Genomic DNA, 17,337 nt, shown 5'->3' on the forward strand with positions numbered 1-17,337 from the left:
CCAGCGCGGAACGACGCGTTTCACCACGCAACCGCCGGTAGCTTCCTCGCCTTCGCCGACGTCTCCTCTCCCTTCCACCCTAGGTCCCCACGTCGGAGGTCGCAGAGACCCATCAGGAAATGATAGCCCTACTTAAGTTCACATATGAGGTCCCCAAGATAAGACCGTGTCCTCAGGGAAAGCAGCGAGAAAAGCGAGTTTTCTGCATCTCGCCTTTATTCCAGGAGCGCAGCCAGACCTAGAACGCTACAAACGTCCCTTTACACCGGGAGCTCAGCAGCGGGGTGGGAGCCCAGCCAAGAGGGAGAAAGTCGGGAATCGTCTTGGATTCCCCAGAGCACTTTGGGGACGCCCGGTCTCAGTGCACGCGAGCGGGGCGTGCGACTCGCACCGAGCCTCTCACCTCGGAAGCGCGCTGGGGATGTCCTTGCGGGGTTCACCCGGAGGGGGACGAATGAATTTAAGAGGCTGTGCCGAGGGGTGGGAGTTAACCGGGCGGTTTCCATGGCGCCCGGGGCGTGGGGGAGGAATGCACCCCGCAAGTTGTGGCGAAACAACTGCGCGGCCCTGCGGGCCAGGCTCGAGAAGGCAGGGGACACTGGGTGGGAGGGAGTTAGCGGGGTGGGGGAAGCCGGGCAGAACGGGGGCGGGGCGGTCACGTGCGCCCAAGGGGGCGAGGCCCCGATCGGCCCCGGAGTGAACAGAACCGGCGAAGTGGCTGTCGGAGGAGCCAACTTTTTCTCGGACCAAGAACGACTAGGGGAACCCAAGGCAGGAACAGCCGGCAGCGGGCTGGCGCGTCTGAGGCCGGCCTAGGGACAGCAGCTGCCGCGGGTGGGGACAAAGATCCAAGAAAAAGTGAGAGCAGGAGTTTGGGGGTGAGTGCAGGAAGCCCCGGATTCACTGCTTTTACGCAGCTTGGGTCTCCGTTTCTTCTGGTGCACGGTCGCGCTCCTGGGCAAGTGTCCCATCAGCCACTATCCCTCAGGCGTGCCGGAGGCAGTACCTGTCCAGTGCTCCCCTGGAGGCTGTGGTCATGGTGAATGAAAGTCCCAACCTGGAGGAGCTCAATGACACCCCTGTGCCGGAGTCCTCACTCCAAGCAGATGCCAGCGTCTCGGCCCATCCCATCGTCTCCATCCACCCCAGCGTCTCCATCCACCCCAGCGTCTCCATCCACCCCAGTGTCTCGGCCCACCCCAGTACCTTGGCGCAACCTGGTGGTTTGAACCAACCCAGTAGCTCTTGTCCCGAGGGGCTCGGAGTGATCAAGGTGAGCCGACGCCGTTGGGCGGTGGTGCTGGTGTTTAGCTGCTACTCCATGTGCAACGCCTTTCAGTGGATCCAGTACAGCTCCATCAGTAACATCTTCATGAACTTCTACGGGGTGAGTGCCTTTGCCATCGACTGGCTCTCCATGTGCTACATGCTGACCTACATCCCGCTGCTCCTGCCCGTGACCTGGCTGCTGGAGAAATTTGGTCTCCGCACCATCGCCCTCACCGGCTCTGCTCTCAACTGCCTGGGGGCCTGGGTGAAGCTGGGCAGCCTGAAGCCGCACCTCTTCCCGGTCACTGTGCTGGGCCAGGTCATCTGCTCCGTGGCCCAGGTCTTCATCCTGGGCATGCCCTCCCGCATCGCTTCAGTCTGGTTCGGGGCTAATGAGGTTTCTACAGCCTGCTCGGTGGCTGTCTTTGGCAATCAGGTGAGTGGATGGATTGTCAGACAGGGCATCTTTCCATGACTGGATTGAGCCTGTTAGATTGTATCTAACTGTACTCACCTGTGCGGGAGGCTGTTGTTTTCTGACCAATGGGCCTTTATGACTCTGGGTAGTTTTGTTGCTGGATATGCCTGGCAGTGTGTTTGGGTGATTGTGACTGTGGGTGACACTCTGCTTTGATGGTGTCACTCTTGAACCTGTCTGTGTCAGTTCACCAATTTCCCCCCATGATTTCAGGAATGCTGCTCTTTCTCTCTGGCACAGGCCCTGGGCATCAGACTATTTTAGTGTCAGAATTTGGCAGGTTTGTAGCTGGAACAACAAGCTTTCCTAGAGTGCTGCATCCTCTGTGCTGTATAGACTTGCAGGGCCATGCCTGGTGGTGCTTGGCACTTTTCTTACCTTCTTTTACACACAGCTGAAGCCGGGACAATAGGGACAATGCTTTGTGCCAAACTCCTTCCCTGGGGTTTAGAGCCAAGTCCAGCAGGATGGACCAGAAATCTTGCTCTGAATTTCCAAGAAGTCTCCTGGTATAAATAACTCATATCGGAATCCCTTTTCTTTCCTTCTTTTTGGAAGAATTATTCCCAGTTCTCTCCATCTCTGTGCAGTTCTAATCCAGACTGTTGGGCATGTTATGAATCTGATTGTCTTCTCCAAATACTTGAAGCAAATACTTACAGGGGGTCCTTCTTCAGCAGGACCACTGCTTCGCGCTCTCGCTTCTTCCTGAGCACGTGCAGCCCTGGCTGTTGTTTAACAAGCGATTTGAAAGCCTCAGTTCTCAGGCCTGTTCCTCTCATTCAGAGAATGTAACCCTTCATTTAGAAAATGTTCATTTGGGACAGAAGTTTTCTAACATTTCTCTCCTGGCAAATCTCCATTCTGTTTATCTTCAGTAGCAGGAAGGTGAGTTGAGCTCCATTTCCCAAAACCAGTGAGTTCTGCCACTCGGTAATAGCACAACAGATCAATGAAAGCAAGCAGGCCACCTTTAACCCACAACCTACTTTTCACCTGTGGGGTTGAATGTTTTGAAGATTGGCTTGGTTTCAGGCCTGGAGGTGAGCCAGATAACTCTTTTACTCAGGGCAATTTAAAAGTAGGTATTGAGAATGATACATACTGATCTCCTGTCCCCTCAGCCAGGTGACTGTGGATTTTAACCTCCCATTCACAGTCTTGATGGTGTCTTCAGCACTCTTGGATTTTTCCTTCATCAGAGAATAAAGTTAGGGGAAGACAGATGGGAGCTTTCAACCTTCCAGAGAGTTAAATCACCCTGTCAGCGGCAGAATGGGAATCATACAAGGTCACCACAATCCCTGGCCTACTGTTTGGGAATGGCAGGATTGCTAACTGGGAGACGCTCTGTATTAGAGATTCTAACACTTCTGTCAACCATAAATACCAAGGAATGGGTTTTCACATTCTTTCGTGCACACCTGTGAAGAAACTTAATACTTAGTTGTGTCTTTAAAATTTAATAGAAATAGTTATTCATTCCCCAGCCCAGCCGCCCCCCCCCCAACTCCCCCACCAGGGTCAGGAAATGCTAAGAATTTTACATTTTAAAACACCCTGACAGGGTGTATTATTTTCATCAAGCAAACATTTATTTTGTTTGTTCTTTTCTTCTTAATCCTCTGTGCTCAATTCAGCATTATGATTGTTTATGCTTCCTCACGACGTATGAGTGTGTTTGTCTCTCTGTGGACATTTCAGCCTTTTACTGAGTAAACCACCTCTGGGTAGGGGAGAAGTATTTGGATAGAGTAACTTGAGCTTTGCAACTTAGAAAAAAGTTGTCTAAACAGATTCACAAGTCATTCCGCAGAGTAGTGTGGTCTGCAATCTTTGCTTTGACCCTGCTGGTGCAGATCACCCTAACCCTGTACTGTTGTCAATCTAAATTTTTAAAAAGTCAGAGGGAGATTGTCCAAGGACAGTTTACTTGGGAGAGGTACTTTTATGGGAACAGGAGAGCATTGCCATGGAAACATTCATACCAAACCATGGGCACACAGTTTGGGCATATAATGAACTATGGGCATACTCAAAGAGATTGAGACAGGAGGAGTTTTTAAAGATAAAAATGAAAATAACATCAGATATTTTATAATAGTCCTCCGCTACAATCATTATTAACAAGAGTGGCATCAGTCTGAGGCTGAACCAACAGTTGCTAGGCAAATGTCCTTGTAGAAGTAGTTTTTGTGTAAGGCTGTGGTGGTTTCTGTGTAAGGTTGTAGTCCTCCAGAGTCTTTTGGTATACTTACTATCGGGCAATCCTGCAAAAGAACCCTTCCTTCCTAATCGCCTGGCTTTATTTACTTTATTTTGTTAGGAATGACCCAAGTGACTCCATTTTGATTCTGACAACTTTCACATCCTGGTAATTCTGACCTAATGTTTCTTATATATTCCACATGTGGATTCTATGAAATCCAACATTCATTCATTCAAGCAGCACTTACCTAGCACCTATCTCTTTCCAAATGTTCTGCAAGGGCTGTAAAGATAATCTCTGCCCCCACAGAGTTCCTCTTCCAGGTTTACAATTTATACCATGCCTCAGGAATCGGATTAAAATAACAACAGGCTGGGTGCTCTGGCACACATCTGTAATCCCAGGAACTGGGGAGGAGGAGGATCACAAGTTCAAGGCCAGCCTTAGCAATTTAACAAGACCCTGTCTCAAAATAAAACATAAAAAGGACTGGGGATAGTACTAAAACTGAACCCCTGGATTCAACCCCAGTATCAAAAAATAAAAGAATTTTTAAAAGTAAACAAGTAAAAACAAAAGAGTCATAGTATAGAAAATTTCTTTTTTGGTTCTCCCCCGCTCCCCCGACCTTCGAGATTTTTTAGTATTTTCTTTGCCCAATTGCTTGGGAAAGAATGAAGAAGGCAGAAGGAAGCTAATAGCTATTGAACTTTTACAATACACAGGGTATTTTTGTATCCCTTATTTAATCTTTTCAACAATTCTCTGACATAGGTGAAATTGTCCCCATTGCTACATATGTAGGAATCAGGACCCAAATAAATGGAGTAACCTCATCCCAGGGCCTGTAGTTACCAAAGAGTAAAGGGGAGATTTGAACCTCCAAAATTCATGTCAGGAAGCCAATGTTTTGTTGGTTTTGCAGTGCTAAGGATCTAACCCAGGGCCTCACACAGGCCAGGCAAGAGCTATGTCACTGAGCTGTATCCCCAACCCTCAGGAAACCAATATTGGGTCTTCAAGTGGATAAAATAGTGGCATTAAGTGATGTGTGTGGGGGGTGTAGCTCAGTGGTAGAGCCCTTGCCTAGCATGCCTGAGACCCTGAGTTCCATCCCCAGCACCTCAGAAAAAAAAATTTTTAATTAAAAGTATTAAAAGTGGGATTCTGAATTTCTAATTTTGCCCCTTGAGTGTAGAGGATTGTCAGGGTGACACTTTCTAGCAGTTTTCTTCCAAGTTTGAGGGCCTAACCCCTCAAACTTGCGTCCCCTTTTACAGTCACTGCTAGAGGACTGCTCTTGGCTCTTTTGACCTAGCTCAGTGGCACCTCATAGTCAAGAAGGTGGGGCTGCAGTCTCTGGGAAGAAGCAGCTAGTGAATCCTGATGCTCTGGGGCAGAGAGGGCAGGGGAGCCTCCAGACCTCAGCTGAGGCTCCTCCCTTTTCTTGGTAAGCTCTGACCAGTTGTTCCCAGGTGGTAACAGCTTGACATTTTTTAGCAACACTTGTAGCATTGTTCCAAGGGGAAATAATCTGTGTGGGGTTTTGAGTGACAAGCACACATTGTTGTTCACAGGGCTGAAAGGAAACCCTGTGCTAGAGTCTTGAGAGCTTGGTGGCCCAGGACATGTAGGAGTTACAAGAGATCTTCAAGGTCAGCTTCTGCCCAGATGAGGTGCCCATAGCATGAGAGAGGAAGGGACATCCCCAAGGACCCTTGGGCAGCACAGCATAGTACCACCCAGAAATAAAATAGGAGAGACTCAATTTGCTTTTAAAGGTAACAAAAATACAGTAACATTACAGAACCTGTCTTGTAGAAGCCACAGCTGGCTGTCTAAAATAGCACTGGCTAGTAAATATAATGCCAGCCACACGTGTAAGCTACATTAAAAATGTAAATGTAAAAAAAGTAAAAAAAGAACAAAGGAAATTAGTTTTAGTGACATACTTAACTCAGTATACCCAAAATGTCATTTCAACATGTTATCAGTATAATAAAATTACTAATGTGCTCTTGTACATTTTTTGCATTACTAAGTCTTTGGAAATTTACAGACTGGCCGCCTTTCACGGTAAGCAATGTATGTGCTGGCCCCATAACCAACTGGATGCGCAGGTTCAAAACGATCATGGTATTTCAGCAGTGGGAATCAGCTTCTGGCAGATAAGAATGGGCTCCAGGCAAGTGCCTCCAGCCTTGAGGAAGTTGTGGTTGCTGGACTGGCCAGTCACATGGTATCACCAAGCAGCTGAGAGGTTCCGAGGCTGGCTCAGGAGCCAGGGTCATGAGGCAAGTGTTTGTTCAAAATCATGACCACTTGGGTATGTTTAATTCCAGGCTTATCTTTCTTGGATCTCTGCATATCAGAGGTCTTTCATGGTCTTAGTGAAGTTGGGAGAGGTGAAAGCAAACTCTTGTTCATGTTCATTGATTGTCATTATGATGATGTTAGGGAGCTGGGTCCTTCCAGGAAACTGAGGCAGTGTGGAGGCCTCCTCCTTCAAACCCTGATTCTTGAAATCAAGTTAGAAGAATTTCAGACATGTTGCTCAGAGTCACCGGCATGAGTTTATTGAAGGAATAAGAAAAGGGACAAGGAATAAGTAAAGAAAAGGGGATACTCTTAAGGGGTAGTGGGTCCTCTCAGAGAAAAGAGGGACAGTGTGTCTCTCTTGCACTCTGGTTTTATTGGGGATCCCAGAGAAGTTTCCAGAGAGTCCTGCCCAGGTCCACCTCTTGACTTTTGACTAACAACAGCAGGATGACATCAGACTTTCAAGTCCCCACTGCCATGACAACTGTAGGTCACTTGGCCCATGCTGACTGGTTCTAATTGGATTCTTACTCATACATTCATGTGGATTTTATGGTTAGAAGGAATGCTTGTTATCGCCCTGAGCTCTGGAATCTGATCTGTGAAAAGGACTGCAAGAGTCTCCCCCTTCAGAGTAACCTAGGTTCCTCTTATTGACATTATTTTGAGCCTGCATTTCTCCTGCAGATAACAGGTAGTTTGCCAAGGAATGTGACATATCCCGTCCATTTAAACCAGACAGGGCTGCAGGCGAATAGCTTCTTAGAAAAGAAAACTGGTGGGGTTCAGCACAGTGGGCCCAGTTTTTTATAGAATTATTCATTTAATCTCTTGTTCCCACCACTCACATCTGTCTGTCTCCTATCAATGGCACTAAGGTACTTACCCGCTTGACTGACTGCTTTCTGGACTCCCGGTATGTATTGGAAGACAGAAAAAGGCAGGGGCTGGGAGAACTGAAGAAGCCTGGGGAGACCCAGGGAAGTGGAGTATGTTGGGGACCAGCCTCTGAGTGCTCATGGGAGTCAGCCAGGTGATGAGAGTGAGTGAGTAAAGGGGACTTGGGAGTGTCGTGTGGCCCCAGCAAATGTGAGACCCGTGTCCCATTCAAAGGCAGCGTCGCCTCAGCTCCCACCAATCGTACCTAGTGTTGTTACACTTTTTTGTTTTTCCTTTAAAGAGAAACCAGAAACCCAGATTTTTTGGTGAAATCGTTCTGTAGATCATGATGAACTAGATAAAACATAATATCGTTTTAACTATTTACAAGTGTGTGGTTCTGTGACATGAACAACCATCATCACTGTCCATACCTAAAATGTTTTCATAGCCTCAACAAAAACTCTGTACTCCTTGAACGGTACCTCCTTGCCCACTCCCTTCAGCCCGGTGGTGGTGGGGGGGTGGCCTCTATTCTTTCTGCCTCTGTGAATTTGCCTCTTCTAGGTGCCTTATAAGAATGTGTTCATGTGATACGTGTCCCTTTGTGTCTGGTTTATGAAGTTGGTTTTTTAAATGCTGGTAACTAATTCAAACATTATTATTGTTTTAAAAAAATTATGTTCTATATATCTTAAAACTATGGATCAGATAAAATTGCTGATTTGAGATTTCTTTGGAGGGTAATATGGAACTGAATTCTAGTTCTGCTTTTTCCTGCCTCAGGAAGCCCTCACCAAAGATGTGAGCAGGGAGAAATCAACCCAGGGTTAGCAGCTGTGGGAGGAAACGGTCCAGGACTGCATGTCAGTGGCTGGGATCTGCCTCCCCGCTGGGGCTGGGTGAAAATACAGATGTGTGGGCCCCCACCAGGACTTCCTTGATCAACTCTCTAGGGCTGGGGCCCAGGTTCCTATATTTCCAAATAGCTCCCCTGGGGAAGTTAGTGATCAGGCACTTTTGTTTGATACCAATGGGAAAGAAGATCTGCACAGGGGTAGGGACTCTCCTGCTTGGAGCTACAGTCTGGTTAGGGCTGATTTACTATGTGCTTGCTGTATGCTATGTCTGGTGTCCAGGTGGAAGTGGGGAGCTTGAAAATCAGGGGAGGTTGTTCTTGGCCTCTGTGTTGGCTTTGGGGCAGTGCCTGTTAATCCAGTCTAAATCTTCAGTTTGGATTCCAGGACACCTACTCCCTCCCTAATCCTATTCAGCCTGCTTCTCATTACCTCCCAGCCTTGTCTCTGCTCTGATCATTCTGGCTTCATAACCTCCTTAAAGATATGCTATTTGTGGAAAAAGACACAGTGATCAAGCAAGATGGTGGACTAGGACACTCCAGGCTCTTCCCTCACCCACAGAGACATTAACTAAACGCCAGGAACTGACTTAAATAACGAGAGGAGTTCTGGAAATCAGAGAGCTATAGTAACCAAGCCCACACAACCAGGAAAAAAAAAAAAAATTGTTTGGTAGAAATTCAAAATTCAAAATGGTAGAAATGTCCCACCTCTTTACTCCCCAGTGTCCCATGTCTCTCCCACACTGCACTGCTCAGCACCCAGTTCCCTTCTGCAAAATGGAGAGAGTTGAAAGACTGAATTTGCAACATTTAAACCTGTTTTAATGCAATAGTGTTTCTGTGCACTACAATGAACAACCCAACAAGGAAACAGAAAACAATGCTATTTACCATAGTGGCAGGAAAAAACCAAAAACTTAGGAATAAACCAAGAAGGTGGAAAACTTATATGTATGCTGAAAACTACAAAATGGTGCTGAAAGAAATTGATGATGACATTCAGAAATGGAAAGGCATTCTGCTTCCATCAATTTAGAAAACTTAGTTAAGAGGTCAGCACTACCCAAAGTGATCTATGGATTCAGTCCAATCCCTGCCAAATTCCCAATGAACTTTTTTACAGAAATTGAAAAATCTATCCTCAAATTCATATTGAACCCAGAAACCAGAGTTTGAGATGAAACTAAATTCTCTACTTCATCAAAAAAAAATTTTTTTGAACTGGGGATTGAACCTGGGGTGCTTAAATGCTAAGCCACATCCCCAACCCTTTTGGTTTTTTCTTTTGAGATAAGGTCTTGCTTAGTTGCTGAGGCTTACCTACAACTTGTGATCCTCCTGCCTCAGCCTCCCAAATCTCTGGGATTACAGGTATGCACCACCCTGTCCATCTGATCAAGTTATTTTTGACAGAACTGTCAAGTCCACTCAATGCGAGTGGGAGGGACAGTGTTTTCAAAAACCAGTGCTGGGAAAACTGGATATCCACATGCAAAAGAATGAAATTTGACCCTTTTATCATATTCAAAATGTAACTATGTGGATCAAAGACTTAAACACAAAAGCTAAAACTATAAAAGTGTAGGAAACAATGGTGAAAACTCTGATGATGGATTTGGGCATGATTTCTTGGATATTAAAAGCAGGTATCAAGAGAAAAAAATGGATAATTGGACTATAACAAAACTGAAAAAGTTTTGCATATTGAAGGATACTATCAACAGAATGAAAAGACAAGATAATAGGAGAAAATACTTGCAAACCATTTATTTGCTACAGTGCAGCCAGGCCCCTTTTGTCTGCCACACAGCATGCCAATCACCGAAACAAGAATCACAGAAGAGAAAGTGTTGATTCATGAGATGGCCAGACAGGAGGAGGCAGGAGCCCAAGTCTCAATTCTACCTCCCCAACAGCTGGGCTTAGGGGTATTCGTGGGACAAAGAAGTGGGGTGGTCTGAGGCACAGGAAGGGTAATTAGAGGAGGGGACGTGATCAGTGACCTGCCAATGCGCAACCAAAATTCATGTCCCTTCAGAGGACGTGTATTCAGAAAATGGCAACCTTAGCCTGCTTCCAGGGTGGAGTTTTGACTCTTATGTCAAAAGTCACCCATTGGACCCTTTGTGCGGGCCAGAGTGAAGTAAATGTCAGAGGTTCTAACCAGCTTGGGCTACCTCCAAGTTCCTGGAAAGCAAATCAGACAAGCATTACCATGAGGACCTGTGCATCAGAGGAGTGATCTTGAGATCACTGTGGGACCTCTAAAGCTGGTGATAAAAGCGAGCGAAACTGGAGGGTTTTGTAAGCAAAGAGCCGAGTGAAGGAAATAAAGAGGAGAGGTGGCTCAACAGGACACAGGTGTATTTGGGACAGCCTGCAGAGGAGGGTCCCAGCAGAGGCTGGAACCTGTCTTCCAGGGGACATTACAGGGGAGTGAGAGAGTGGGGAGATTTGTGTTTAGGCTAGGGGGTTATCAGGGGAGGGTCCTTGTGTGGTCCCTCCATCCTTTGTGGTGGTCACTGTTCCATGTTGGACAAGGTGTTTCTCAAGGTTTCAGTCCCAGATAAAAATTTCCTTTCTTGTGTCATGATGGAGTATTGCCTAAGGTTAGGTCAGGCTGACTCAGAGTGACCACGGGGTGACTGTTCTAAGACAGAGGATATGTTTAAAAATGGCCTTGCCTGTGTCAAGTTCTCCCTAACAGATTTGTTCAGGCTTTCCCCCAGTTTCACATCTGATAAGAGGTTAATATCCAGAATGTATGAAGAACTTCTACAATTCAAAAACAAGTCCAAAACAAAACTCAGTTTTTAAATGGGCAAAGGAAGCTAGCCACAGTGGTACACATATATAATCCCAGTGACTCGGGAGGACGAGGCAGGAGGATTGCAGGTTTGAGGCCAGCCTCAGCAACTTAGCAAGACCCTGTCTCAAAATAAAAAAATAAAAAGGTCTGGGGATATAGCTCAGTGGTAGAGTACTCCTGGATTCAGTCCCCAGTACCACCGCTGGCAAAAGACCTGAATAGATATTTCTCTGAAGAAGATATATAAATGCTTATCAATTACAAGAAAAGATGCTCAGTGTTAGGGAAATACAGATCAGACCACAGTGAAGTACTATTTCACCCCATTAGGGCTGCTGTTATTTACAAAAAAGGATCGGCAAGGATGTGAGGAAACTGGAACTCTCGCGCATCGCTGATGGGAATGTAAAATGCTGAATCGCAGCCACTATGGAAAGCAGCGGAGGGTTCTTCAAGACTAATTAAAAGTTTAATAACCAGGGCTGGGGGTGTAACTCAGTGGGACAGCACTTGCCTAGCATGTGTGAGCCCCTGGATTTGATCTCAGCACCACGCACTCACACACACACACACACACACACACACACAAGTTGAATATATGATTCAGCAGTTCTACTTCTGGGCATATGTACCCCAAAGAATTGAAAGCAGGAAGTTCAACAGATATTTGTATACCCATGTTTGCAGCAGCAGTCTTCACAACAGCTGAAAGGTAGAAGCCACCCAAGGGTCCATCCTTCCACAGATGAATAAGTAAAATGTGGTGCATACACACAATTGGATATTATTTAGTCTTAAAAAAGAAGGAAATTCTTATATATGCTATAAACTTTGATAACATTGTTAAATAAGCCAGTCACAAAAAATACTGTATTGTTCTGCACGTGAGGTGTTGATTTTTTTTTTAATCTGACACCCACCAATTCTCCAATTCTCTGGATGCCATCTGGGTGTCCTACATTTCACTTCAAATTAGTTCAATTCAATTCAATTCACTCTGACACTAACTAACTGGAGTTAGTTGAGGGTTCAATTTCACAAGACTTCTCCCACTTCAGGCTCTGTTGCAAGTTCTAGGAGCCACCGATATTTCTGACCTGCCAGCTATAAATTGGGGGTGCCCACAAGTTGATTTGCTACAGCAGCTCACAGAGCTAAGGAAAATACTTGACTTATATTTACCAGTTTATTATGAAGGGTGCAACTCAGGAACAGTGGCCGAGGCTGGCCTCAAACCTTGTGGGGCAAGGTATGGGGAGAGGATGTGTGTGGAGCTTCCGGCTGCATCCTGGTACACCCTCCCAGCACCTCTGTGAGTTCCCTAACCGGTTAGCTCCCCTGTCAAGAGTTCTTATCCAGTTCAGTCTCCAGCACCCCTCCCAGGTCGGAGGGGCTAGGGTGGGACCAGAAGTTCCCACGCTAATGGATTGGCCTCTTTCTTTAAAGGTAATTGCCCTATCCCCAGGCTACCTAGGGGCTTTAACCTAAGTCACCTCAGTAGCATAAACTCAGGTCTCTTGGAAAAGGTTCTGTTCAGGAATAATAAGACATTCCTATCACTCAGGAAATTCCAAGGATTTTTGGAACTCTGTGCCAGAAATGGGGACAAAGGTCAAACAATATTTTTATTATACTGCAACTACGTAGTAAAATTCATAGAGACAGAAGGTAGAGTGAAGGTCGCTAAGGGACTGGGGGAAGAGGTGATGTTTAATGAGTATAAAGTTTCATTCTGAGGAAATCTGTGTGTAGCAGGTTAAAATTGAACCCCTTTCTCTCACCCTGCACAACACTCAACTCCAAGTGGATCAAGGACGTAGGCATTAGACCAGGGACCCTGTGCCTACTAGAAGAAAAGGTAGGCCCAACTTTCCACATGTCGGCTAAAGAATCAACTTCCTCAACAAGACTCCTACAGCACAAGAAGCAAAATCAAGAATCAACAAATAGGATGGAATCAAACTAAAAAGCTTCTTCACAGCAAGGAAATAATCAAGAACATGAAGAGAGAGCCTACAGAATGGGAGAAAATCTTCGCCATCTGCACCTCAGATAGAGCGTTAATCTCCAGGAAATATAAAGAACTCAAAAAGCTTAACACCAAAAAATCAAATAACCCAATCAATAAATGGGCAAAAGAACTGAACAGGCACTTCACAGAGGAAGAAATACAGTTCATCAACAAACTTATGAAAAAATGTCCAACATCTCTAGCAATGAGAGAAATGCAAATCAAAACTACACTGAGATTCCATCTCACTCCAGACAGAATGACAATTTATGAAGAATACGAGTAAAAATAAATGTTGGTAAGGATGTGGGGAAAAAGGTATACTCATACATTGCTGGTGGGACTGAAAATTGGTACAGCCACTCTGGAAAGCAGTATGGAGATTCCTCAGAAAACTTGGAATGGAACCACCATTTGACCCAGCTATCCCACTCCTCGGTTTATACCAAAAGAACTTAAAATCAGCATACTATAGTGATGCAGCCACATCACTGTTTATAGCAGCTCAATTCACAATAGTTAAGCTATGGAATCAACCTAGGTGCCCTTCAACAGATGAATGGAAAGAAAATGTGATGTATATACCCAACGGAATATTACTCAGTCATAAAAAGAGTGACTTTATGACTTTTGCATCTATATGAATGGAGACTATCATGCTAAGTGAAATAAGCCTATTCCCCCAAACCAAAGGTTGAATGTTTTCTCTGATATGTGGATTCTAACACAATAAGGCGGGGGCAGGGGTAGGGAAAATAGAAGTTCAGTAGATTAGATGGAGGATTGGGAATAGGAAAGACAGTGAAATGAATCAGACATAACTTTCCTGTGTTCATATATGAATACATGACCAGTGTAACTCCACATCATGTACAGCTACAAGAATGGGAAATTATACTCCATGTATGTATGATATGTCAAAATATACTCTACTCTCATACATATCTAAAAATAACAAAATATAAAGTTTCGGTTTGAGAAGATAAAAATAATTCTGGAGTTGGAAGTTATGATGGCATAATGATGTGAATGTATTTAATGCTACTAAAGAGCACACTTAAGCTGGGTGCCTGTAATTCCAGCAACTGGGGAGGCTGAGGCAGGAGGATGGAAAATTCAAGACCAGCCTCAGGAACTTAGTGAGGAACTCAGCAAGACCCTGTCTCTAAATGAAAAATAAAAAGGACTGGGGATATAGCCCAGTGGTAGAGCGCCCCTGGGTTCAATCCCCAGTACCAAAAAAAAAATTTTTTTTGTTATGGTAGTTAAATATACACAGTAAACAATTTTAATATTTTAGCCATTAAAAAAAACTGGGAATTGAACCCAGAGACTCTACCACTGTGCTGTATCCCCAGACTCTACCACTGTGCTATATCCCCATCCCTTTTTATTTTTTCATTTAGAGACAGGGTCTTGCTGAGTTGCTGAGGACCTCACCAAATTCCTGTGACTGGCCTCTAACTTTCCATCCTCCCACCTCAGCTTCACACATCTCTGGGGGGTTTTGGGACAAAAACATAAAAATAAAAAAAGTCAGCTCCCTACACAGCCTTTTCTAGTTCAGCCCACCTCTTCCATCATCCACAGGAGCCTTCATGCTGGAGGAATGCACTCCCTGCACCTGTGGACTTGATGACCTTTGGTTCCTGGTGGCTGGTGTCTTTCCCTCTTTCTTATCTCTTCTTCGGTTCCCTCTTCCCCTCCTCCTCTTACCAGAGAGCCAGAACCTTCCTGCTAGGAGCAGGGTTTTAGGCATGACCAGTGTTTACACTTGGATGCATGAGTTAGCAGGTTTCATCTTCCTGGAAGGTATCAAGGCGAGCAGGCAGGTAACCCAGCGTCAGGTTCGAGGAGGAAAGGCTGATCATGTGAGCCTTGACTTCTCCATCTTACTCTTGCCCTGGAAGGAGCTGGTAAGCCCTTACTGTGTGGATTGCATATGACACCTCCTTTATCTCTGCGGTGTACCCCACTGTCCTACGTCTTGGCTTCTGTAGAATGGAGATCCTGCTGGCTACGGCAAAAGGTGCTGGAGAGGATTAAATGGATCGATTCCTGAAGGGCAATGAGCTAGTGGAGTTTATTAAGAAATAAAGAAATGTTAAATGAAGATAAGAAAGATAAGAAATGTCAAATGAAGGCAATCGATAAAGGTAGTCTCTTCCCATGTCTGTGGGCTCCCGATCTAGAAGCGGAGGTGGATCCCATAAACCTGTCCTCTCCATGGGAGGTTTGGGGTCAGATGTGCCAAGGAGTTAAGGGATGTGGGCAATGTGACCCCAGTGTGAATGCCAACCAGGAGCAAACAAGACAGCGTGCCTGAGGAGGTCAAGGTTGACCTGATGATTGATGAGTGAAGTGACCTGGAGTTGGTGCAGAGTGGAGGGCGGTCCTGAAAGCTTCCCAGCCCTATGCTGATGGGGACTTGTTCCTCTCCAGAGCCACTCAAACCACAAGCCCAGCAGGTGCTGGGAGAGGGGGTTACTTCCCCAGACTGTGGTGACGAGAGCTGTTTGTGAGGGACTTTGGAGACTCTGGGCTGACACAGACCCAGGGTCAGCCCGGAGCCTGCGGGGCAGATCGTAGCGCCAGGAGTCTAAGACCCTGCTGAAGGATGGGGGCGCCCGGGCTTATCAGGTGTAGGCAGCTGCTTGCCACCGCCTGGTTCCTGATCTTTTTCCAGCAGCGCTAACAGGATGTCCTTCCTTTGACTTCCACTCCCCCACCACCAACATCAATCAGCTCCTGTGGATTGCAGGACGGAGGTTGGCGTCCGCGGATGATAGGACCCAGGGGCTCAAGGGGACAGCTGGAGTTTCCTCTCCTTTCTTTGTTCTCTGCCTCCCACCCCGCACCTAGCACCATTCCCAAACTTCATTCAGCAGTCCATCTCCATCCCATGATCCTGCAGAACTGGAGGCCTTTTTCAAAATTTTCCCTGTGGTGAGACATTAAGCCGTGGGGGGCACCCTCGGGCTTTGGTGACCTGGCTGCCTTGTTACAGGCATCGGAACTCAGCCTGTGGCCCAACCCCCACAGCTCAAGGTGACGCCTTGCCACGCAGGAGGAGCACTGCAGCCGGTGCCATCTGTGTTTGCAGAGTGGGGAGGGGACTGGATGTCACTTCCTTACCTACTGTGGGGATGAGTGTGTGTGTGTCCAGGCCTTGTGATGGAACCGCGTTGGCTTTGACTTCCATCCAACTCCTTCAGAGAGGAGAACACAAGTTCCGTTCAGCCCCAGAAATGGCTTTGGATTGGACAGTCCTGTGGGTCTTGTAAGGAGAGGTACAGAAACAAGGTGGGGGGTTGCTTTTGTGCTTTCTCCCCTTTCCTGGAAATTCCTGGTTTCTGCCTCAAATGTTGGGGTTGGCAGGGTTGGCTCTCCCTTCTGGCTCTGGAGACTACTGCCACCTGCGTATTAAAGCTATCTGCTGTGTCCATCTTCCCTGAAAAAATGTAAGGAGTAGCCATGAGTCACTCATGGTAGAACAGGCCTATTCCCATGGGCTGTTTGTCCGGGGTAGTGGCTGCCCCTTGAGCCATCCAGACCTCCTTAGACCTTTGTCCTGGGTGTCCTGTTTGTTGCTGGACATGTTTATGAAGCCACCCATTTGAGTGCCCTTGGAACCATTCTCTCCTGAGGAACTTGTGGGAAGCACGGGCCTCTCCTGCCTTCTCTGCCTGGGGCACCTGGGGAAGCCACCAACTGAGAAGTGTCTCTTGGATTCCTTCTTTTGGGCCATGGACAGCAGTTGTCTCTTGGTGTAGTCCATGAACCCCCGAATCAGAACCACCTGGGGTGTTCATTAAAATGCCGATTGCTAGGCACAAGGGTGGACCAGAGAATTTGCCTCTCTGGGTAGGACCCAGGGATCTGTGTTTTTGATTCTCCTCCAGGGACTCTGATGTTCACAGAAGTTTGAGGGCTTCTGTAGAAGCCCAGGAAGCTGGACCAGGGCTGTTGGCAGAGGTGCCCTTGGCCTCCAGCAGCACACCTGTCCTCCTTGGGCAGAGTTTTGGTACCCGGAACAGGAACACCTGCCTCAGTGTTGCAGGGTCAGGGGAGGCAGTGTCCGGGACCAAACGTGCCTTCGGAAGACATTTCCCACATCCACATCCATGCCCATCTCCCCCTCTCGCCCTGACTCCTGTTCCACAGTCTTCTTTCCAGTATCAGCTTCCAGCTGCTGTCTGCACACAGGGCATCTCCGCTGCTCTCCCTGAAATTCTTGTGAACGGATCCTCATCGCAGGTGTCATAGGTGGGAACATTAGCAGACCCACCTGTCCACTCTGCAGGCGAATTAGGGGCGGGGCCAGCATCACATGCTTCTAGACAGAGCTCAGCCCTGTCAGCAGCTGGATCCTGGAGATACAGGCCTGATGAGGTCATGCCTGGCACCAGGAGGGACCAGGAGTACCGGGAGGGAAAGAATGCTGACTGCAGAGCATTCTTTTCTCTACCTCCAGCGTCTCTTGCTTCAACATTGGAGACTG

At 46.8% G+C, this 17,337-nt stretch overlaps 1 protein-coding gene across 3 annotated transcripts in view; it reads left to right on the forward strand.

The window, feature by feature from the left end:
- The first annotated feature begins 677 nt into the window (after window positions 1-677).
- Window positions 678-17,337, forward strand: part of Flvcr2 (FLVCR heme transporter 2) — a 57,067-nt gene continuing 40,407 nt past the window's right edge. Inside the window, exon 1 of one of the 3 annotated variants that reach the window (XM_047541448.1) lies at window positions 678-1,705. In XM_047541448.1, coding sequence (XP_047397404.1) covers window positions 1,037-1,705 — 669 coding nt within the window. In that variant the 5' untranslated portion in view covers window positions 678-1,036. The remainder of the gene's footprint in view (window positions 1,706-17,337) is intronic. The other 2 variants (XM_047541449.1, XM_047541450.1) reach the window with 2 other exon arrangements.

The sequence above is a fragment of the Sciurus carolinensis genome, chromosome 2 (genome assembly GCF_902686445.1).
Source record: "Sciurus carolinensis chromosome 2, mSciCar1.2, whole genome shotgun sequence".
NCBI lineage: Eukaryota > Metazoa > Chordata > Mammalia > Rodentia > Sciuridae > Sciurus > Sciurus carolinensis.